The sequence below is a fragment of the Euwallacea similis genome, chromosome 24, assembly GCF_039881205.1.
Source record: "Euwallacea similis isolate ESF13 chromosome 24, ESF131.1, whole genome shotgun sequence".
Taxonomy (NCBI): domain Eukaryota; kingdom Metazoa; phylum Arthropoda; class Insecta; order Coleoptera; family Curculionidae; genus Euwallacea; species Euwallacea similis.
The window spans coordinates 291637-316281 of record NC_089632.1 but is presented as its reverse complement, the minus strand read 5'-3'; the positions used below and the strand labels follow the sequence as shown (position 1 = coordinate 316281).

General features: G+C 33.7%; 1 protein-coding gene across 2 annotated transcripts; it reads left to right on the top strand.

Moving 5' to 3' along the window:
- Positions 1-4528: 4528 nt before the first annotated feature.
- Pfas (phosphoribosylformylglycinamidine synthase) lies at positions 4529-19987 on the top strand. 2 transcript variants are annotated; one of them, XM_066402135.1, is made up of 18 exons: positions 4529-4642; positions 4735-5638; positions 6900-7135; positions 7224-7416; positions 7606-7811; positions 7870-8158; positions 8219-8485; positions 10473-10569; positions 10628-10719; positions 10777-10916; positions 11502-11623; positions 12338-12584; positions 14903-15060; positions 15335-15629; positions 16289-16435; positions 16492-16793; positions 16847-17003; positions 19670-19987. In XM_066402135.1, exons 2-18 carry the CDS (start codon positions 4797-4799, stop codon positions 19852-19854), a joined length of 3975 nt encoding a protein of 1324 aa, XP_066258232.1. In that variant the 5' UTR covers positions 4529-4642; positions 4735-4796; the 3' UTR covers positions 19855-19987. The 2 variants fall into 2 exon arrangements, with proteins under 2 accessions (XP_066258232.1, XP_066258233.1); XM_066402136.1 differs by lacking the exon at positions 4529-4642 and having other exon boundaries at positions 4681-5638.
- The last annotated feature ends 4658 nt before the right edge of the window (positions 19988-24645 follow it).

The following is a 24645-nucleotide window of genomic DNA, read 5'->3' as shown; positions in this document are numbered from 1 at the left end:
GCAAATGGGACAGTCGACGGTCTGAGCGGGGATCGATACCGCGCACGAGAGATCCATTCGCACAGCATCCATCCCCTTTTTGTACGGGCGTGCGAATAGAATCCAGTGGGACAAAGGCCTAAAAAATTTGTCTTGTATTCCGAAGACTATTAAAGTCAAACACTTGCTGACTGGTATGTTGAATGATAGCTAGGACTTTTCTGCTGGTTCGGCAAATTACCTAAAAAATCTGCCCGAAAATAAGTTAATTACGGCCCTGTCAAACTTTCAGAATAAATATTTTTTACTAACTCGTTAGAAATTGTTGCTGACCGATATACAGCATGACAGCCGGGACTATTCCATACGTTCCATATAGATTTTGTGCAGATTGTTCAGCAAATAAGTTAATTACAACTCTGTAAATCTTTTTTGAAGTTAATTTTTTGCTGACTCGTTAAAAAATTGTACCAGCCACTATACAGTATGATGGCAGAGAGTACTTTATATGTGCTTTGTAAATTTCGCGAAGGTCGGATAGAAAATAAGTTAATTACGGCCCTGCAAACTTTCAAAGCCAATGTTTTTAGCGGGATCGCTAGAAATTCTTTCTGACCGGTGTTCAAGATAACAGCTGGGGCTATTCTACATATTGTATATAAATTACGTGAAGATTGGTCAACAAATGAATTAATTACGGTCCTGCAAAACTTTCAAAGCCAATGTTTTTAACGGAATTGTTAGAGATTCTTTCTGGCCGGCATGTAGAATGATAGCTGGGAGTACTCTATATGTTCTCTATAAATTTCGCGAAGGTCGGACAGAAAATAAGTTAATTACGGCTTTGCAAAACTTTCAAAGCCAATGTTTTAGCGGAATCGTTAGAAATTCTCCCTGAACGATACGTAGGATGATGGCTGGGACTATTCTGTATATTTTATATAAATATCGTGACGATTAGTCAACAAATGAGTTAATTACGGCTCTGCAAAAAATTTGAAATTTAATTTTTTTTAGCTGACCCGTTAGAAACTCTAGCTGACCGGTATGCCCATTAATTTTTATACATGCTATGTACACATTTCGTGAAAAAATGATAGGATTTATCGAAGGCTCATTTAGTGCCTCTTTCAATATGCATTTGTCCCTTATTTAAGCATAGAAAGCTCTTGTAAATAAAGATACACGTATTTTCCCGAGACTTATCCTATTCAACGCCCGACAATGCTGTATCCCAAGCCTCAAAAACCTATGCCAGCAAAGCGATCACCACGCTTCAATAATTTCAATCTCAATTGAGGCGCCTCGGATTGCTTTTGGGGAGAATTTGTGTTTATGTCAACGAGGATACGATCTAAAATGAGTGAATGTTGCATTTTTTCTATTTTTCGTTAAATTTTTTTTTGGTTAATATTTGTATTTGTCTTTCTTTGCAATGATTGGACTTTCAGGGCGGAGGGAGGCTGATAGCAAATTGGTGTCCCCTCCCATATATGCTATTAATTGAGCTATATCTACTTGTAGAAAAATACTGTGGCTTCAAATGTTGCTATACCGGACAAATCCACTCCACTATTCGGAATAAGTCTTCGTACGATTCTGCGGTTTTTAGCTGAAAGTGTCCCTTAAAATTCAAACCACACTTCAAACGTTTGCTTAAATGGCCATTAAAATTGCTTATATTTTTAGCCGAAAGAAATTTATAAGTCATAATAATTGCCGCTAGAGGGCAACATAAATCTCTCAGGTTTTCCCCGAAAGCTTATCCTTATTATGGGGAAGACCGGTAGAATTTAGTTTGCCATTTTCTTTCAAAGTTGCTGTGATTTCAGGTTGCAAATTTTTTGGTAAAAAGTAAATAATGAAGATGAAAACAAATCTGCTTTGTAGTTATTGTAATGAATGAAATTGAGTATAAATGTTGTTTATTGTGTATCTTATTTTTTTCAATGAAAAAATCGATAAGGTATTTTGTGAAACTTCGATCTGTAATTACCAACATGTAGCACCCTAAAAGTACTTTGTAATCTTAGCAATTTTCCATGGAAACTAAGAATTAACTTAGAACAGTACTCAGAGGAGAGGGCGTTATTTCTAGAATGTGATTGAAAAACCCCTATAACACATTTTCTATTAAAAAAATCAGTTTCAAGAATTTTCTTTCTTTAATAATTTGAGAATACTCATCATTCGACCAGGTATTAATTCGTTGAAATAGAATTATTTTATAGAGTGTATTTTCGGCTTCGCAAGAAGCATTGGTGATGCAAACGAGGGCGATTCGCATTATATACAAACTAAAAAGAATAGACCTGTTTTTCAATATTAATTTCAGATGGAGTCATGATCGTGCAATCTCTCTATATGTTTGATTTGCTAAAGTTTATCGATAGAACTCTCCTTGAGGCCCGTGAAGTCCTTGAGGTCCTATTAAATCTGATTAAATCTCCCTTATATCAATCTGTTACTGGCCGGTGAGGACCAGATAACGCTAATTCTCATTATGCAGCTGTAGTATTTAATGCTATTTACTCTAAAATTAGCGAGGGTACTACTAATCAGTTTTACACAAACATGAAAAATATTTTGCTAAATAATGTTTTTTATTTAATGCATGAATTTCCAAACTACCCATATGACTGGGCCCTCATTAAATATTTTGTTCAATCCTGTTACCACTAGTGTACCGATATCATAAAGTTAGTTTAGTATGTAAAACACCTGTACATCCTTTTTGCTATAATTAAGTTAATAAACAATTAATAAATTATGGTAAAAATAGGGTGGGCACTCTAATTCCATTAAGATATTAACCGTAGTTTTACCATAATGTATTATGTACCTGGAACTCCAGTGAGTGCACATAATGCATTTCTTAGAGAAAAATCATATATATTTCTGATAGATATTTATAATTAATTGGAAAACGTAACATATGCAGAAAAGGAGGAAAAAGAAGAAGATAAAAAAGTTTGTAAATTTAAAAGTAGATTCAAATAATGACAAATAAAAGGACATAGACGAACTGCGAAAGGAATTTTAGCGATGCAAGTTCGTTAGTATGGAAAAAGGGATCTAACCCTAAAAAATACCACCCAGTAGATTCAGGCAAATAATTGAAAAGTCTATCTAGATACATTCCAATGAGTTGCACATTTTCCAAATTTCAACTTAATACCTCAAAATGGTTTTAATTTTTTATAAATTCTTTCGCAATGAGACACACAGTGTAATTTAATGTTGGTGACGCTGTTAGCCCTAAAAGTAATTGTTTCTGCTTGGTTTCTTCGCAAATTGTTTTGTCCTATCTTTTGTTGCAATCAATGGAAGAACCACAAAGCAAATTTGCTTGCAAATTTCCATTTTCTATCTTTTATTTCCTTCATAATCATTTCTACACTAACTTAGGTTTTTTTCTTGAGATAAGTTTATTAAAGGTGAATCAGAGTTAAACATAATTATACAGGGTGTTTCAAAAGAGTTGTGCTAAAGTTAAGGATGTTATAGGGGACATTGCAGTGAACAATTTTTGCACAGAAACCCCTAGTCAAAAATGAGTTGTTCTGGTTTCAAAGTCATTTTTGAACGTGTTATTGGCAAATTAACGTTGATGAGTTTTGATTCATGAAGCGTGAGGATTGTAATCGTCTCATATTATTTTGAGAAACAAAAAAAATTTTTATTTTGTTTGTTTTGATGGCAAATTTGAAAACGTCATCGTATAGCTGAGAAAAAGTGGCAATGAGAATATGCTTTTGGTTTTGGAATCCCTTAACAAATAATGCTAAAAAAAACAAAATCTTCAATTAAAAATTTTTTTGGATATATTCGGAAGTACTCGGAAAATTCAAAATTTGAAAACAGTATTTGGGCAAGTGCTAAATTATGCAATTTTGCTGCCATTTAAATTTCTTCGTATCTCTAGTTTCGAGATCCCAATGGTAAGAGCCGAATTTGAAATGTCCAGTATATATAATATATTTTGTACTTGATAAAACAGCAAAACTGAGATTTATAGCAGAAACTGCTTCCAACAATTCAGCCGAGACCAGGAGCAAGAAAAGTTTTTGTTTATTTGTAATACCAAGTATTGTATAAGATGCGTGTATGATGGCCTTTAAGGTTCTTATTGCCATCTAACTTTTAGAGGCGGAAACAAGAACTGATAGCAAAGACACTGCTAAAATGTGAGGCGATACAATACTGCGAGTAGTATCGATACTGAGTCGATCATGCAAAATAACGATGCAACAAATTTATAAAGCTTCGTTTATGTAAAGACGAAATGCATGCCTTGATTAATTAGCCATTTCTTGGCGATCCTCAAATCACTCAGTATGGCTCTGGGACCAAAACCTTAAGTATTGGTACAGGATATCAAAGCTTTTGAAATCGATACTACGAAATGTCGATAACTATCGCTCAACACTAGATATCGTAGAAGTAGTACTCATCTTTATTCATAAATTCTTTCGTTCAACAATTTCAGTTTCATTCATGTTTGACGTTATAGCACATGGCCAATGTCCATATGCCTTTTAATTTTCTTTGTGAATTTCTGATATTATCAGAAGTGAACAAACATTGAAGCTCCTATTATTTATTCTATAAAGTCGGTTAAATTCTAATAATACTACGCAAATGATGTTGTAGACTTGGCTGAGTGATAACCTTTGTGTGGCCCCAGTATTTCAACTTGTTGCATTAGCCTATTGCTTAATCCTGTGTAATAATGTTATCTTGCCTTCCAGAAAGAGCTTTCATACTTCAGTGCCTCAAAAATTAGAACTGCATCAACATTCAACTTAGGTGACAAAATGACGGTTTACAGTTCAATTATCCGTTTTTACAAAACTCCTGGTGGCACTTCAGCAAGAACTAAGGAAACTCTCCTTCAGCTTCAGAAAATTTCCAGTGATGTGGAAGATTTAGCAACTGAGTTGTGTTACCATGTGGAAGTCATCAAGCCATCCCTAACTCCACTTGAGTTGAAAACACTGAAATGGATTTTACAGGATTCCTTATCGCCTGCAAGTCTCTCCCAAACTGAACACCTCAAGCCTACTCCTAATGAAATTTTAATTGAGGTAGGCCCTAGATTTAATTTTTCTACAGCCAATTCTACAAATGCAGTATCCATCTGCAACAATCTGGGAGTATCCCAAGTAGTTCGTCTCGAAACATCTCGAAGGTACTTATTAAAGTTAAAGGCAACAGCCAAGATATCTCAAGAATTAGAAACTAGACTAGCTAATTCACTTTATGACCGCATGACTGAATGTCGTTACACTGCAAAAAACATTCCCAAATGTAGCTTCAACGAGAAGTTAGAGAAACGAGAGAACATCAAGGAAGTAGATGTATTGCATAAAGGTGTAGATGCTTTAGTGGAAATTGACAGGGAGTTGGGATTGGCATTTGATGAGGCTGATTTAGCTTATTACACAAATCTATTCAAAAATGTGCTGAAGAGAAATCCAACAAATATTGAATGCTTTGATCTAGCACAGTCAAACAGTGAACATAGTCGCCATTGGTTTTTTAAAGGGAAATTGGTTATTGACGGTGAGGAGCATGAAGAATCTTTAATTGATATGATAATAGCTACGCAGCAAAACTCCAACCCCAACAATGTAATTAAATTCAGTGACAATAGCAGGTGAGTGTTCTTCAGAGGATTTTTGTTTTAAGTATGTACTTTAAATAAATTTAAGAAACGGTACTAATAGCATTTTTTGTAAGGAAAATTAGTGTAAAAATAACATTCCCACCATACATTTATGTGCTTATCAATTAAATTGCACTCTCAATTTTACTTCTGCAGAGCTTCCATAGTCCAAGCAATGCAGTAGCATGTCAAATGGCAGGGTAGTTATTTGGTGAGATTAAAGGGAGGACCACATGAAGGAGAGGTTTCCATTTGAGTAAAACTATTTGATCATTGGTGGTTGGGGCTACCAAATCACAAATAACATATATGTACTTTTAAAATATCTGTAATAACAAAGTGTTCCTAAATGGTCTGTACAAAATCCCCTGACTGATTGCTTAAGTTGATTATAATGGTTTAACACAACTTTACCATAATCAACAACCAAATTGAATTTTTTAAACAGTTTTTTGATATGTATTACCTATTTCTTCTGTAATGACTGTATTTGTCAAATCGCTTAAGCAGAATTTAGAATCAACTCTAAAATTTAAATACCAAAAAACATACAGAGTGTTTAATTTAAAATTTGAAAGTTGGGCCACTTCTGGGTAAACTAGAAACCGCTGCAAGTTAATGCTTGCATGATAATATAACTTTAGTTCTTAAAGTTAATTTGAAAATTTTGTTTCAAAAAAGAATTAGCAAAAAAGTTATAGGCGCGAGCCAATTCCTTTGGACACCCAGTATACTGACACCTAAACGATCAGGATAAGGTTGTTTGTAAATGAGAAATTTCAAGCAACTGAAAAACATTAATTTGCCATTATCTATAATTCTGTAATAATTGCTTAACCAATACCAAATGTTTCAGTACTATCGTTAATATTCTATATACATATATGTATTTTGTAACAATATTTGATTGTTTTCCTCCCAGAAATTGTGAAGCAGAAGTATTGCACATTTATAGTTTGACATTGAATTATTTGGTTGCTAAGACAGGAGGGTTATTATCATTTAATAGCTATGATAAGACATAAATGTTTTAGATTTGTTAGTAAATTTTTCTGATGCGTTGTCCCACAAACTGTATCTTTCCGGTATGGGGTTTTTAGCCACAGGGCACAAGAAATATGATGGAGACGTGCACTCTTTTAATAAAATGTAACACTTTTCTTATTGAGCCTGAAATTCACCTACCGGCCAGCATCGATCTTATTTTTAATATTTATATGAGTTAATATCTGATACTGTTGTATCTTTAAAGTGCTATTCGGGGTTACATTCATCGAAGCCTCAGGCCCGCCGCTGCGGGTTCAGTAAGCGAACTGCGTCAAGTACCTTCAGAATCTCATCTGATTTTCACCGCAGAAACTCATAATTTTCCCACTGGAGTAGCTCCTTTCAGTGGCGCTACCACAGGAACGGGAGGTCGAATCAGAGACGTAGAATGTGTTGGAAGGGGAGGTTATTGCATTGCGGGAACCGCAGGGTATTCTGTCGGTAAGATTTCTAATTGAAATAATAGATTTAAATATTTATATTCCCCAATCAAAATGGTTAAATCTACCCCTTTTTCTAATTTTTGTAGGAAATCTTCATATACCTGACTATAAACTTACTTGGGAGGATGAGAGTTTTCAATATCCCTCAAATTTTGCTCCACCCTTAGAAGTATTGGTTGAGGCTAGCAATGGAGCATCTGATTATGGAAACAAATTTGGGGAGCCCCTGATAAGTGGGTTTGTAAGATCTTTCGGTCTGACCGATGGCGGTGAAAGAAGGTACCTTTTTTTAATTATGATTAACTAGTCCTAGAAAAAAATAGTATACACATCACGAAAAATAATCAGGTGTACTAGTCTCAATCAGTTTTATTAAATTCATTATGTTAATTAAATTTGGGGAAAATTATGCCTTTGGTGTGCCTAGCAGTTTAGCTCTATGACAATGAGTGCTCAATATCTTTTAAGGGAGTGGATTAAACCAATAATGTTCAGTGGAGGTATTGGAAGTATGGAAGCTGACATGACTGATAAACTGCCAGCCCAAGTTGGACATCAAATTATAAAAATTGGAGGTCCTGTGTACAGAATAGGTGTGGGAGGGGGTGCGGCGAGTTCGGTGGAAGTACAAGGCGACAACAAAGTAGAGCTTGATTTTAATGCCGTTCAGAGAGGTCAGTTATTCACTTCTCGCTTTAGTCAGTAGTGGAGTGTTTCTTACTGCCATTTCAGGTGACCCTGAAATGGAGAACAAGCTGAACAGAGTGGTTCGAGCTTGCCTAGAATTGGGAAAAAAGAACCCTATTGTGAGCATTCACGATCAAGGGGCTGGAGGCAATGGTAATGTGTTAAAAGAACTGGTCGATCCTCAAGGAGGTGTTATTTATGCCAATAGATTCGATCTGGGAGATCCTACTATTAATTTATTGGAATTGTGGGGAGCAGAGTATCAAGAAAATAATGCATTGTTATGCAAAAAAGAAGATTTGTCGGTACTTCAAACTATCTGTAAGAGAGAACGGTACTGCTTGCCCTTAAAATTTCGTTAAATTTTGTGTGAAATGTGTTATTTTATTTGCAGGTGTCCAATAAATGTCGTTGGTGAGGTTACTGGAAGCGGATCAGTGGAACTGGTTGCAGATGAAACAAAGGCGCTAGTGCCATTCAACCTTAAACTGGAGCATGTATTAGGGAAAATGCCTCGGAAGGTTTTTAAACTGGAACGGAAGCTGCCTATTTTACAAAAACTACAATTGCCTCCAGCTACTTCAATATTTCATTGCCTTGAGAAGGTGTTGAGATTACCGTCGGTAGCCAGCAAGAGATATCTGACAAATAAGGTTGATAGGTATGCAAAATGTTGAGTATATTGGGTGACTTCGTGGTTCACATAGCTCGTTTGTTAGACAATTTTGGATTTTCCGAAATCATTTTTAGATTAAAGTTGGGAGCCGTTTAGAATCGGCTAATGAAAGTCCAAATATAATGTTTAAATATAATATTTTCAAAGCGGTGTCATTTTCAAAAATACTGAAAGTCGATGCCTTTCTCGAGAGCATGTTAAGCTCTAAGGTGTGAGAGAAAACAGGTGTTTATTTTTACAATTCAGTTAGAGATATTAAACTTAATGTATTTGAAGGAGTACGACAAACCTGTTATCCATATGTACAGTAGTGGAAAAATGTAGAGCAACTTTTGAAAAATTAATATAATTAGAGTTGTAATAGTTATAAATATTTAAGTATAGGTTCAATATGAAGCCAATGTATGTCCAAATACTTCTACAAAAAAAAATCTTTATTTTAATTTTTTTGTGAAATTTTATATTAACAATAGTATTTTTTGGTGGAAAAAAGTAGAGCAACTTATCAACTTATAGCAAATATTTGCCTTAAAATTTATTTCATACGTGGTATATCGTTGGTCAAAATGCCTCGAAGCAAACATTTATCAGTGGAAATACAAGAACGTGTTGTTAATTTGTATAAAAGTGGTCAAAAGCAAGCAAATATTGCAAAAACATTTAATTTAAACAAATCCATTGTTTGTCGAATTATCCGACAATATCGAGTGTCCGGGAATATTGATGTAAAAAAGAAGTGTGGCAGACCCAGAAAAACCAATCGTTATCAAGATAAACAACTTTTAAAAATTGCGAAGAATGAACCATTTCTAGGATCGAACAAAATTAAGGACCGTATTTCTGATGAGCTCGGTGTTGAAGTAACATCTAGAACAGTAAGAAACAGGTTACTTGAAGGTAATTTATTTGGAAGAAGACCAACCAAAAAACCTCTTTTATCCAAAAGAAATAGACGTGCCCGACTTAATTTTGCGCGACAACATTGTCATTGGACAGAACAGGACTGGAAAAAAGTAATCTGAAGTGACGAATCAAAGTTTTGTTTATTTAATAGTGATGGTATCACCTACGTGAGGCGTCCTAAAAATGAAAGACTCAATCCAAAATACACCTGTCCCACAGTGAAGCACGGAGATGGGTCGGTAATGGTATGGGGTTGTTTTTCCGGCTATGGTGTTGGCCTCCTTTGTAAAATAGATGGTCATATGAATAGATTTGAATATAAGGAAATCTTAGAGAATCAAATGGTGCCATATGCGGACGATGTTATGCCCTTAAGACACATTTTCCTACAGGATAACGATCCAAAACATACGTCTAAATATGTGGAAGAATGGTTCAGGAGAGAAGGAATACGCGTTTTGGAATGGCCTTCGCAATCCCCCGATCTAAATCCTATTGAGAACCTCTGGAAAATCTTAGATCGGAAAATTAGAGATAGGACCTATAGGAATCAAGACGAACTGTTCACTGCTTTAAAAGATGCATGAATAAGCATGGATCCAGTCATCCTGACCAAATTAGTAAGGTCTATGGCAAAAAGATGCGATGCTGTAATTAAAAATAATGGATATTTTCTAAAATATTAACATTTTTTAATGTAAATTGTTGTTTTGATAAATTTTAAGGCAAATATTTGCTATAAGTTGATAAGTTGCCCTACTTTTTCCACCAAAAAATACTATTGTTAATATAAAATTCCACAAAAAAATAAAAATAAAGATTTTTTTTTGTAGAAGTATTTGGACATACACTGGCTTCATATTGAACCTATACCTAAATATTTATAATTATTACAACTCTAATTATATTAATTTTTCAAAAGTTGCTCTACATTTTTCCACTACTGTATGTCTTAAAGATGATTGCAAATATGTGTCGTAGTATATGAAGGGTAATATGTAAATATTTTTTAGAGTAATAATTGAAATGAACCAACTTATCATCCATTTATATTGTAACTTTAATTTAGGTGTGTCACGGGGCTAATAGCTCAGCAACAGTGCGTGGGACCTTTACACACTCCTCTAGCAGATGTAGCGGTCACTGCATTATCTCATTTTGGTTACGTACGTCTTTTTATTGAATTTTGATTTTTTTCTTACTCAAAGGCTTATCTTAATTTAGGAGGGAATAGCATCTTCTATAGGGGAGCAGCCAATAAAAGGTCTCGTGGATGTCGCAGCTGGGGCTCGCATGTCTGTAGTTGAGGCTCTTAGGTAACAGTAATATAGTTCAAATGAGAAAATAATTGTTAATATTTTTTTACCAAATAGCAATTTAGTATTCGCGGGGATAACCGATCTGAAAGACGTAAAGTGCAGTGGCAACTGGATGTGGGCAGCGAAATTACCAGGAGAAGGTGCTGCGTTATACGACGCATGTAAAGCCATGTGTAGCTTAATGTCTGAATTAGGTATGAATGGCGATGTTGTACAGTGAGAAATAATATAAAGAAACTACGAAATATATCGGGAAACAAAAATATTCAGCGAAAAAGCAAAAATGTTTTAATTTGGATTAAGTGACGTTCTTTCGTTTTTGTTACATTAAGATCTGTGACGGTAGTATACAGAATGTATTACAGATGAATCAACAGCATGGGAATCTTCGAAACGGTAAGGGACATAAAGTTTATTAAATGGGGAAAAAGTTACGTCTCTTAGAGTCTAATAAATTGCTGTAATACATTGCGCTTTTATAGACATGATTTTTCATTGATCTAATTATGCAAATAATAATCTAACGTATTACACATTAGTAATATATTAAAAGTCTGTATTGGGCATTCCTGCTAATTGCTTGTCTCTGATCAATGTGTTTCAAATGAATTATTTGTATTGCGTATAGTTATACATATATAAAATGAACTATCTAATCGACTCGCTTTTACGTTTAAGTAAAATGTTTTCACTTCTCTACATATTTCGAGTTTCCAGACTGTATTTCCAAACTGTATTTCCCATATTGAAAGCAGTAAAAATAATTAAATTCATTAAAGGAATTGCTATTGACGGAGGTAAAGATTCCCTCAGTATGGCAGCCAGAGTGGGCAAGGACACTGTGAAAGCTCCAGGAACTTTAGTTGTATCTGCGTACGCTCCCTGTCCAGATATCCGTAAGGTAAAAGTTTTTATTCTATAAAGTGTATTTTTGTTTAGACATTGCAGCAAAACTATGAGGCATGATTGTTCAAAATTAAAGCGGTCATGAATTTTTTTTACATTGGATTCAAATTCGTTTGCAATAAGACTCTAAATTTTTTAAACCTGAACCTTCCCCAAAACATACTGATATTAGAAATTCATCCAGTAATAGAGGTCACAAGAATTACACCCACAGACTAAATCAATTCGGTCTCAAACATCACTCTTACTATATATGTATCTTGAAAGGTACTTGACGACCAAGGAAACAATGATCATTTTTCACTAAAGATAGAAGATAGAACAACTATAAATATTTAGGGGCTGCTCTCACAGGCGCCCTTAGGTGGAGACTTTTCTAATACAGTAAAAAGTATTAATACTCTAAAGGGAGTTATGGGGTATGGTGAGCAGATGACCTCTTGATTTTCCTCAATGTATATAAATCATCAATATGGTCACGTTCTTGCATAGGTGCATGATTATCCTAATAAAACAAAAGAAGGAGTCCTATAAATAGAACTCAGTTTGCAACACTAAAAAATAGTGTTAGGATACATAAAATCCTTCCCATCCTCAAACTGAGGTAGGGAAGATGGAATTGCAATAGAATAAAATATACAATATTGCCCTAATTTAATGGACCTCATAATTGTTCAAATAAGGTGTAATCAATCAATATTTTTTGTAGGTGGTTACTCCAGATTTTAAAGCTCCATCCATGGGCAAACAAGGTGTTTTGCTCTTCGTGGATTTGTCCCACGATGCGAATCGTTTAGGTGGGTCAGCTCTAGCCCAATGTTTCAAACAGCTGGGCAGTGATACACCAGATATACACTCAGCTAGGGACATGAAAAATGCTTTTGCAGCCACTCAAGAACTGATCAAAGACGGTGCAGTGTTGGCCGGACATGATATAAGTGACGGCGGTTTAATTGGTAAGTGAATTCACCTGAGTTTTATTGTTTGAAGTATGTAGGATTGCTGATTTTATCGAGTATCACAATTTACCTACATGCAGGGTAATGTAGATTTGATATCTGAATTGATCGTTTCAAGATCGTTTCGACAATACCGCATTTATCACACCTCTAGTAATTACTTATTTTAATTTTTCCTATTTTGTGTATTCACTCGAATACTTGTATGAATTTTAACGAGAGTTCGATATAAATGACCATGGTTATTTTGATTTTTTGCTTTTCTGTGCTTAATGTTGCTGACATACGACTTATTGATGTGGTACATTGATGAAGATGCCATTCAACATCGAAACGTCTAAGAATACAATTAAAAAGTTTTGAGGTATTTGTTTCTCATTTCAAAACGAATCGCACCCAAAAAAGCAATCCTCATAATTCGGTGTGTAATATTTAACCTGAAATATTGAAATATCTATAATATCCTATAAAGAAATGTTGAGTATCAAAATTTAATCACTCTGAGGAGGAAATGTATTGGTGGTAAAGTTCAACCCCCATATAGACGGGATGGGGGTTAAATTTTTAATTTCAAATGCCTACTCCTATTTTTTTACCGATTCAGGTAATATAGCTAAAAATAAGAAAAATTTATCCGAAACATTTTTTTCGATTCATACTAGAAAACATTGTAATTTACGAAGTTCAATTTACATCTTAAATGGCAACCTCCGTTAAAAAAAATTATGGGACAAAAAAAATTCTATGGTAATAAAATATGATGAATAAACGTAAACATAACGTAAACAAATAAAACATTTATTTTTAAACATTTTGTTGTTGATACTCCGTTGCAATGGATTATGTGACCGTAGAAGAGAAAATCGAAATGGTTCTGACGCATGGAGACGATGATTGGCATTTAAATAATGCTATCGATCTCTACGCTCAGCGTTTTTTTGAAAGACCACGATCTCGGACTTTTTTCTATCGTGTAAATAAAAAATTATTAATAGAGACTGTATAACAGAAGAAAAGAAGTCATCCAACTACTGTGTGTGGAGAAAATAATTAAATTGCAGTCCTAAATACTATGGCTTTTAATCCCCAAGTGAACAGAAGAAAAATATCAGGATTATTAGCAATTTTCCATATGGGTGTGTGGAGAATGCTGAGGATGCACAAGCTTCATTCTTATCATATCTCTTTATATCAAGAGCTCTATGAGAAAAATTTTCAAAATCATTTAGACTTTTGCGAGTGGGCATCTGAACAGATAGAACGAAATCCCAATTTTTTCCGTTGTGTATTATTCTCTGACGAGTCATCGTTTAAAAATCATGGTGCAGTTAATGGGCATAATATGGGTTACTGTAGTGTTGAAAATCTGTATTTGCTTCGACAAGTTGATCACCAGCGTTCTTGGACTGTCAACGTATGGTGTGGAATCATTGGCAGTAAACTTATCGGTCCCCACATAATTCAAGGCAACTTTAATGGTGAAATGTACTGGAATATTTTGAAAAACAAACTACCTATATTACTTCAGGACTTAAACTTAGAAATGCATCAGAATATGTGGTTTCAACATGACCGTTGTCCGGCTCTCTATTCTGCGGTGGCACAGGAAGTACTTAATCGTAATTTTAACAGTCAATGGATTGACTGATCTGGTCTGGTGAATTGTCCTGCTAGATCTCCTGATTTTACGTCACCCAATTTCTTTTTGTGGGGATATCTTAAAGATCAGATTTATAAAGAAATGCCAACGACACGTGATGATATGATTCTACGAATTATAAAGGTTTGTGCCAATATTTCAGAATCCACTTCGTAGATGTGAAGAGTCCTTTAATACACGGATAAATATATAAATACATTGAAGTTCGGGGACACCATTTTGAAATAAAAGCTCTACAAAAATTCGTGTTTTCATTAATTCTAAAGTAGATATTTTCAAACTTTTAATAAGTCATAAGTGAAAGAGAAATTGAATTTCGTTAATTACAATGTTTTCTAGCATGAATCGAAAAAAGTATTTCAGACAATGTTTTCTTATTTTTAGCTGTACTATCCGAATCTATAAGAAAAATTGGGGATGCCATTTGAAATTAAAAAGTTAACCCTTACACATCCTACACGGGGGGTGGAGGGAAATCAATTTTAGCACCAATACATTTCCTTCTCAGAAGGATTAAAGTTTGACAATGAACATTTCTTTATAAAATGCCTAATATTCGAGATATTTCGATATTCTAGGTTAAATGTTACACTCTGTATAAGATTGTAAGTACGCCGGAACGTTTCAATGTATCAAGACATTCATTTTGTTTTAGTAACGTTACTGGAAATGTGTTTTGCTGGTCTAAGTGGACTGGACATAAATGTGAAACATAGGCAAGGTAGAGCAATCCCAATTTTGTTCTCCGAGGAAGTGGGTTGGGTTATAGAGGTGCTTGAAAAGGATGTTGGACACTGCATGTCTGTCTTCCAAGTAAGTCGTTATTTGCTGTATTGGCAACTTTCCAGTTATACAGGATCACTTTTTAAAGTGTTGCAATGTGATGTCTTAAAAAAGATTGAAGATGTTATTAAATTTGGTTTTTACATAATTTGCTCTTTCGAATAATGCTACCAAATATTGAGCCATTTGAAAGAGATGAGTTCATAAATTATACAAATTATAACCATTAATATAAACACTTTGATCTTTACGTTCTTTCTTTTTAATTTATAAGTCTATGTAATTATCGTAATGTTCGATGTAGGGTTTCCATGTGCCAGTATTTCAAATCGGCAAAAGCATCGGCTACGGCATTCAATCTAAAGTCACCGTTTCCGTAAATAATGCCGTATTAGAAAGTACCGTTCTTCCGCTAATGCGCATGTGGGAAGAGACCAGTTATAAGCTCGAACTTCACCAAACCATCAAAGAATGCGCCGATTCTGAGTTTCTCTCCTTAGCTACAAGAACTGGACCAAAGTATAAACTTACTTTCGATCCTGATTTCGAAAGTGTATTGAAAGAGGAAAAAGTACCTGTGGCTGTTATCAGAGAAGAAGGTAAAAACAGTTTGATAGTTTGTCTTTTGATACTTACCGTCATATAGACCAGACCGTTGAAAAAAGTACACAACGAGATGGTACGATAAGTGCTATATTGAATTTTTAAAAGTCCTTTTTAGACAAAATGAAAATAAAACGAAACAAATCAGGGCTATAAAAGTAAAAAAGAATTAAAAACAAGAGACGTACAAGGAGTGGCATAAAACAAATATCAATACCTTGGAGGGTAATTCAAGTACCGTCGTATGTGTATATGCTTCCACTAATCTGGTCGATATTCGACCAATGAAATACTTTTATTTTTGCCTTAGAAATTTGAATTTCTCCTCATAGTTTTAAGATAGAGAAGGAATAGAACTTTTGGGTATATTTTCAATCATTTTATAAAGTACTGACATAAAATAAGATTGGCGACATAAGTGCACACTGGGGTGCCTTTTAGCAGTAAAAATGGACTTCTGGTGTAATTTTTATTAAATTTACAATTCTAGTAATGTTGTAGAGGGTTACTTGATTGATATTTATTGTAAAAAGATGTTATAATATGTGTAAAAGCAATATGTTGGATAAGTCAAAGACAGAAGGTCAAATAATAAACCATCATATTATTAAAATAAAAAAACAAATTCTAAAGCATAGAATGTTCAATTATTCAGGAATTAACAGTGATAGAGAAATGGCGGCCGCCTTGGTTCGTGTAGGTTTCAAGGTGTGGGATATCACAATGCAAGACTTACTAACTGGAGCTGCAAACTTAGATCGGTTTAGGGGCGTGATATTCCCCGGAGGTTTTAGCTATGCTGGTAAAGGATCTTTTACGCCTTTGTGATTATTATTAAAGAAAGTTAGTATATTTCAGATGTTCTGGGGTCCGCTAAAGGTTGGGCTGCAAGTATCTTGTTTCATGACAAAGTCAAGGATCAGTTCACTCGATTTTTCAACCGACCTGATACGTTTAGTTTGGGCATTTGCAACGGTTGTCAATTGATGGCTTTAATCGGCTGGGTAGGCACACCTTTAGACAATGAATTCACAGTGCCTGATATAACATTAGAACACAACAAATCTGAAAGATTCGAGTGCCGTTGGAGTACAATTCGAATCGAGACTTCAAAATCTATTATGCTTCAGGGAATGGAGAATTCCGTATTCGGAGTTTGGGTACGGACTTTTTTACTTCTTGGGGAAGGTTTGAACGAAATTGTGTATTGTAGGTGGCTCATGGTGAAGGACGATTTACTTTCAAAGACAATCAAGTGTACAAGAAGCTGGTAAAGGATGGTTTGGTAGCTTTACGTTATGTGGACGATAAGAGCCAGCCTACGGAGGTATACCCCATGAATCCTAACGGCAGTATTGAGGGGCTGGCTGGTAAGAATTTTGACAAAAACGAATAATTAACGAGATCTTTAGGTGTTCTAAGTTCTTTTTACACTTTGTATGTTTACTCATTGACATTATACAGGGTTATTCATGCTATATGGCGCGGAATATTGTGGCTAAAATACGAGGCTTTCAAAAAGTTTCACTTTTGGGCTATACGGGGATTTATTATGGCTACTTTTTAAAATTATTTTCATATTATACAGGTTGTCCCAAAAGCCCTAAAATTATCAAAGTTGTGTTTTTTTTTTAATGGAACCGTCTGTATTTTATTGCATTTTTAGATTCTCCAATCAAAATAAGTGTTTTTTTTTTTAATAAGGTTTACAATACCTAAAACTTAAGATTTTTTAAATAATTTGAATTTTATCAAAATTTGACCTAATTTTTATGTTTTAAACACTTAAGAAGTATTTAAGTTATGCAAGTGTAATTTACAGTGTAGTGTAACAATAGATCATATTTTATATCCCAATCATGATAAACTTGCCATCTTATACAGGATGTGCAAAAATTAAAATTAATCAAATAAGAACTTTAAGTGGCTATAACTTGATTAATTTAAATACAACGCTATATTTTTTAACTTACCAGGATATGTAATTTTTAATTACCTATCGAATGGTATTAGAGTGTTCATAGCTAAGTCTACGTGTTTTTACAGAATACGCTAAACATTTGGTGTTTTTTAGTTCAAAATTCCAATGTTTAATATTTAGTTGCCTATGATATTTCAAAATGTCAGATAATTTATTTAATCTATCAGTTTAGTCTGTGAAGTTTGTTTTTTGTTTTTGCTAGAATGGTATTATTTTTCGTAATTTTAGACGCTTAGATCGTTTGTTATTTAAAATATTGTTGTGGTGTTACATAGTCAAAATGAAGATTTCCAATGAAGATCCAAAAGAAGAGCGTATTGCCATGATTTTTATTCTTGAAGAATGTCATAAGAATTGTTTATTGGCTTCTCGAGTTTATGCTCAAAAGTTTCCCGAAAGAAAACATCCTAAACCAGCCGTTTTTGAAAGATTATTGCACCAGTGTCAAGAGACAGGAAGTGTCAGTTACAAAAAACCCATTACGAGGAAGTCTGTCACTGAAGATGACGAAAATGTTTTTATGGTAGTTGGTTTAATTATCGAAAATCTCAATATTAGTCAAAATTTGATATCCGAAGTTACGAACATTAGTCAAAGGGTGTTTCAAGAATTCTTAAAAAACATAGTTTTTATACTTATAAAATCCAGCTTTGCCAAGAACTTTATGGATATGATTTTGACAACCGAACTGAATTTTGCATATGGGTGTTAGATAAAGTGGCAGAAAATGAAAACTTTTTCGATGAAGTTCTATTTAGTGATGAATGTACTTTCCATAACAATGGTCTTGTAAATAGACACAACTTTCATTACTATTCTGATTCGAATCCTTATGAATACAGAATCATGAGAAATCAGAATAGGTGGTCCGTTAATGTGTGAGGTGAAATATTGGGCCCATATTTAATTGGACCGTATTTTTTTGAAGGACCTTTAAATGGTACGATGTTTCTAAATTTCCTTTTACACCAACTTCCAGTATTATTAGAAAAAATCCCTTTAACTATTAGAACCACCATGTGGCTTCAATAGAATGGAGCTCCGCTTCATTATTATCGCGAAGTTCGGCAATTTTTTAATGCCAATTTAAAAAAAAGGTGGATTGGAAGAAATGGATTTTAAAATTGGCCCCCCAGATCTCCGGACTTAACTCCACTAGATTTCTTTTTGTGGGGTTACATAAAAGGAATTGTCTACAATACGCCTCCGAGAACTTCACAAGATATGAAAATACGTATAAGAGACGCGTTTCAAACTGTTACTCCGCAAATGCTTTCCAGAGTTAGTAGTGGTTTTAAAAAAATAATTTGTAAGTGCCTAGAAATGGACGGTAGACATTTCGAACATCTATTATAAATATTTTGTTTCTGTTTTATGTTATAGTTGATGTGTGATTTAGAACTTTCAACTAAAAAACACCAAATAGCGCAAAGAACAATTATTTAGCGTATTCTGTAAAAACGCGAAGACTTAACTAGAAACACCCTAATACCATTCCATAAATAATTAAAAATTTCATATCCTGGTAAGTTAAAAAATATAGCGTTGTATTTAAATTAATCAAGTTATAGCCTCTTAAAGTTCTTATTTGATTAGTTTTAATTTTTGTACATCCTGTATAAGATGGCAAGTTTATCATGATTGGGATATAAAATATGATCTATTGTTACACTACACTGCAAATTACACTTGCATAACTTAAATACTTCTTAAGTGTTTAAAACATGAAAATTAGGTCAAATTTTGATAAAATTCAAATTATTTAAAAAACCTTAAGTTTTAGGTATTGTAAACTTTATTAAAACAGACACTTATTTTGATCGGAGAATTCAAAAATGTAATAATATAGTGGGGGTTCCATTTAAAAAAACACAACTTTGATACTTTTAGGGCTTTTGGGACAACCTGTACAATATGAAAATAATTTTAAAAAGTAGCCATAATAGATCCCCATATAGCCTAAAAGTGAAATTTTTTGAAAGCCTCGTATTTTAGCCATAATATTCCGCGCCGTATAGCGTGAATAATCCTGTATATTTATTTTCTCAATTTTAGGCATATGTTCGGAAAATGGTCGCCATCTAGCATTGATGCCGCACCCAGAAAGATGCGCTCAACCATTCCAGTGGCCCTACATGCCGAGAAGTTGGATCCATCACCAAAGGAGTCCGTGGGAGAAGATGTTCAAAAATGCCTTCGATTGGTGCTCATATAATAAGTTCAATGTGGTTTATTACTGATTCTGTTGAGCCAATAGCGATTTATAAGAAAGTGATATTGTGCCTTAATGACATAGTTGTTATATTCTTGTTGATCATTCCTTTTGCATTTTTTTGTTATTTTCTGAACACAATTTACACTAATTATTATTATAAAAAAATAAATATACGTGGTTTTGTTAAATATTGTTTTGTTGTTCGACTTTGAGAAAAAGTCCGATGGTTTTGTATTAGTAGTTATTCAACGTTTAAGAACCGACGACTCAGCGAGATATTTAAGAACGACTTATTTAAGATTCGTCATTTGTCATTAAACAGACCCTTTATTTTTATTTGCAAAAAGATTTGCAGATGCGTAGAAGGTAAGGGTAATGTCAAAAATACATTTCTATGCTCTAACGTCTTGAAAATAATAAAAAGTGGTTTATAGGTGTAATTTTTTCTATCGAGTGAGCTAAATCGAAAGTACATAATGCAATCTCAGTTACTGTTGCAAATAGAGATTTGAACTTTGGAACATCAATATGACTTAATGGAACTGGGATTTTGTATTAATGCCAATTTTGTAATAGGTAGGTAGTCACAGTTTAAGCTAGACGTCTGATGCGAAAAGCAACATACTTGAAAGCCATAAATTTGATATAATGCTCAAGACATTTAAATTATACATGTTACTATTCTTGGGGAATAAATCGCTTTTAGGGCTAGTCGAATATATTAGGATCAGAAGTCAAACAATTTTGACCCGAAAAATGTTCAGTCCTTCACGATATTGATCTGCTTTTTCTGCCATAAGTTGAGATAAATAAGTTTTATCAAAGTCCTTACCACTCACCTACTTTACTTTGTAAATGTGGATCACAGAAAGCTATTATTCTGTCGGAATAATTAAAACACACCATTATTGCGTATGTTGAATGACTTTGAGGTATATTTTCTTGTCTTGTTTCTAATACAGGTTAAAATGATACGCATACAGTTTAATTTAGGCAAGTTTATTATATCTAAACAATTTATGAAGAAAAAACGCACATTAGACTTTAAAAAAGTGCATCAGAATGCTATCGTTTCTGAGGCTAATTTTTTTGCACAAATTCTGAACAAAGGCAGAGTTCTTTTGTCGCAGAATTCTCAATTTCCCTACTTAGGCTTAAATAGCGTCTAAAAAAAAAACCTTCTCGGAAAATCCTTAATTGCTATAATGGTGTATAGATTGGGCTACGTCGAGTCGAAAAGAACTGGCTTCATCCCTAACAATTTAGTTCCATATGACTGACTGTATTGCTGAAAGAAAAGTTGACGCGACTTACTTTGATACCATTCTGTAATAAAAGATGATAAATCATAAACATTTTGCCCTAAAAAAGCCCTAAAGAATGCTTTTACCTCCTTCAAGTTTGTATCTATTTGAACGGCACGTATTTTAAAATTGATTTTTCTTTGAAGAGAGGTGTAAAAGTTGTAAACATTTAGATACGAGGAGCTTAAAAATCTTTTTGAAAGAAAAATGCATTATTAATAATAGAAACTTTATTTTTAATATACGTGTCTCAAAAAATATACTGACAACCTTTAAGGAGCGGTGGAGATAGCAATACAAACTTTTTTCTTTGATTAATATATGCCCGCAAAAGTGTCGTCAGAGCTGTAGAGCAAATAAAATATTTTAAGTTATATCAAATAATTAAATTAATTTTTGGTTTAGTTGAACACCACTGTCTTTCGGTGAATATTAACTACGTTTGTTTTTGAGAAACACAAACATTTCGTTATCAGAATTCGACGTTCCAAAAATGCCAAGATCTTCCTTCTCTACTCTTCCTCTTTGGCTGATATTTCTAAAACGATGAGACTTTGTATAAGAATAAACATAGTTGGTTTTCATTTAAAATGACTCAAGCGATTATCTGCGAAATCAAACTTAAAATCAAACAACTTTTATACAAACATTGTTTGTTATGAAAGGTGACATCCAATGTAGATAAGTAAATTTTTCCTCGAGGACATTTAAAGGACATTTCAATTTTGTTTTTTTAAGTGGAACACTCATTTTTTGGTAAATTTGCAAAGAGCTTAAAAAATTAAATATTATTTGCTGAAAAAGTTGTTTTCTAAAATTTCTCGTTTTTCATCAACGAAAATTGAAGTAGCACATTTAAAATAAAACATGATTTAAATTACGAAAAACTTTATTAATGGAAAATAAAGATTCACACATTGTAAAAATTAACTCAAAATCTTAATAAACATTAGTTATATTATATTAGTTATATTATATTAGTATATTCATCAGTCGAATAAAAAAGTCATGTTTTTACTAGAATGTACTTGTAATTTTTTTTTTGTATCAAATTTATTTATAAATTTCAATAGAGCCTTTGAGACGAAGCTACTTATTTGTTCTTCAGTTAAAATTGTCAATTTAAAAATAGAATATAGAGAATTTTTTTAAAAACAACAAATTCAAATGGTATTAGCTTATGGAGAAATTAGTCAAAACGACGCTGAAGTTTATCGGTGTTAAGGACTTTTAGGTTATTGTTTCTTGGCGTAGTTTGCTTAGTTAATTTGTTTTGTATTTTTATCCCTTAAGTTACGCCCATGGGCATCGATACGTATTTGAAGGATTCCATCTGGGCGCCAGACCATCGTACCCATCAGGCCATATCGAAGGGCTCTTTATGGCTGGGAAATACGCTACTAGTCAAAGGAAGCTTTCTAAATTGGACCTTTGCCGCGATCCGCAATTCGGCGGATCGCAATACTTCAATGAAAGCGACTTGTATAGGTATTTGCCAGATGGCGGCGATTTTATGACTTTAGGCGCGACCATTGCCCGCAATGGCGTCTGGTATTGGTGCGCCCCTGGGTAGAGTTCCTCGGGTTTAGTACTTAAGGGATGATTGCAGTAATTTTGCTCTCTTTGACCAGTGCTCGCTCTAGACATGTGATCGTAAACGTAACTCGTAATCTTCCCAACTAAGCAAACTCCCACTTCATACTTAGACCAATACTTTAACATTATTTATATAAGTGAAATTTAATACAGTCCACTTTCGTAAACCAAATTGTTGTTTTCGTGGTTTTCGTTTATCGAAGGAACCTCAACAATCGGATTTATGTGTAACAATTCCCTGAAAAAAGAGCACCTAGTTGTCGAACTTTTTATCGAGTAATCAAGAAATTTTTGGAAAATGCCAACCTGAAGACAAAAAAACACTACGAGGTCAACATTTTGAGCATTTGTTCGACAGTTTAAAAAAAAAAATTGTAAAATTTTAAGTTAATTTTTTGAATCGGTGAATTTTTATTTTCCATTAATAAAGTTTTTTTGTAATTTAAATCATGTGTTATTTTAAATGTGCCATTTCAATTATCTTTGATGAAAAACGCAAAGTTTTAGAAAACAACTTTTCCAGCAAAAAATACATATTTTTTTAAGCCCTTTGCAAATTTACCAAAGAAAATGGGTGTTTCACTTAAAAAAATATAGTTGACCTTGATAGGTCTTTTAGATGATCTTTAGTAAAAATTTGCTTATGTGCGTTGGACGTCCCCTTTCATAACAAGCAATATTTGTTCGAAACTTTTTTTAAAATTTGATTTTGGAGACGATCGCTTGTGTCACTTTAAAAGAAACACCCTGTAGATTCAAAATGAGCCCATCTATCTCTCATTGAAAGCTTTGTATTGCCCTACCAAACACCCTGTGCAACATATTGATTTATTGCCGCCAAGTTACGAACAAAACTAACTTGTAGGAAATAACGTAAGAGATTATTACTCCTACTTCGAATATCGCCTGTATGGGTTACATAAACCCATTTTTTTTCTTATTCAGTTAGAAATCGGTTGTAGGTCATACACATTTGACTTTGAACATTTTTTTCCTTATCTTTCTGATATGTGCAAAAGAGAGAGCGTTAGCGAAAACATAAGATTTTAACCCTTCACCCAACCTCTTGTCTTTTACCAAGGTCTCAATTATTTTAACCTGGCCCACAGTAATAATAAATGTGACCTTGGTTGAATGCAGTCCATTATTCAATTGTAAATATATATGTATTTATAGTTTCAATAAAAGGTAAAGACAAAACCACAATTCAAATAATAAATATGATTATTCAGATTGTCGTTCATTTGCATCGATGTTTGCCTGCATTTCTGCGTATTGAATTTTATGGTAATTGCCCACCATGCTCAGATTGGGTTTCCAAATACGTAGACGTATCAATAAATATTCCTCATAAAATTGGGAACAAGTTTTTATAGCTGTTTGATTTAATCAATGTAATTAGTTACTGCATAATTGTTAAGAGGATTATTGGATGTTCGCTAAAACCGGACAGAATGTACTAAGGCTAATGATGCGGTTGGTTTTCTGCGAAGACAAACATACCAAAATCCTTGTACGATACCTCTGCTTACATTTTTTTTTCTTTTAAATCGAGAAATTGATCAATGGCCTGTGTCGATTCCATGGTTGCTATGAAAACGATTTTATTGAAAAAGTCACCAGGACATTGATAAATTGGACCTAAGTCTTAGATTACATGAAGAGAGGTATTTGTCGATCGGATTTTTTATTTCTGCAGGGACCTAGAGAAGAAATGATGAAAAATGTGAGCCATGAAAAATAATTAATAAATTAGAATTTGACCGAAATATCTCAAAAACTAAGAAGTTGTGAAACTTAAACGACAGCAGTGTTTCATCAAATATGGTTTTTCGTTAACACCTAATCGGCGGAATGAATGTGTTGCATTTATTGGATCACCATGTGTCCCTGCTTAAAAGGTCCTGAAAGTGCGT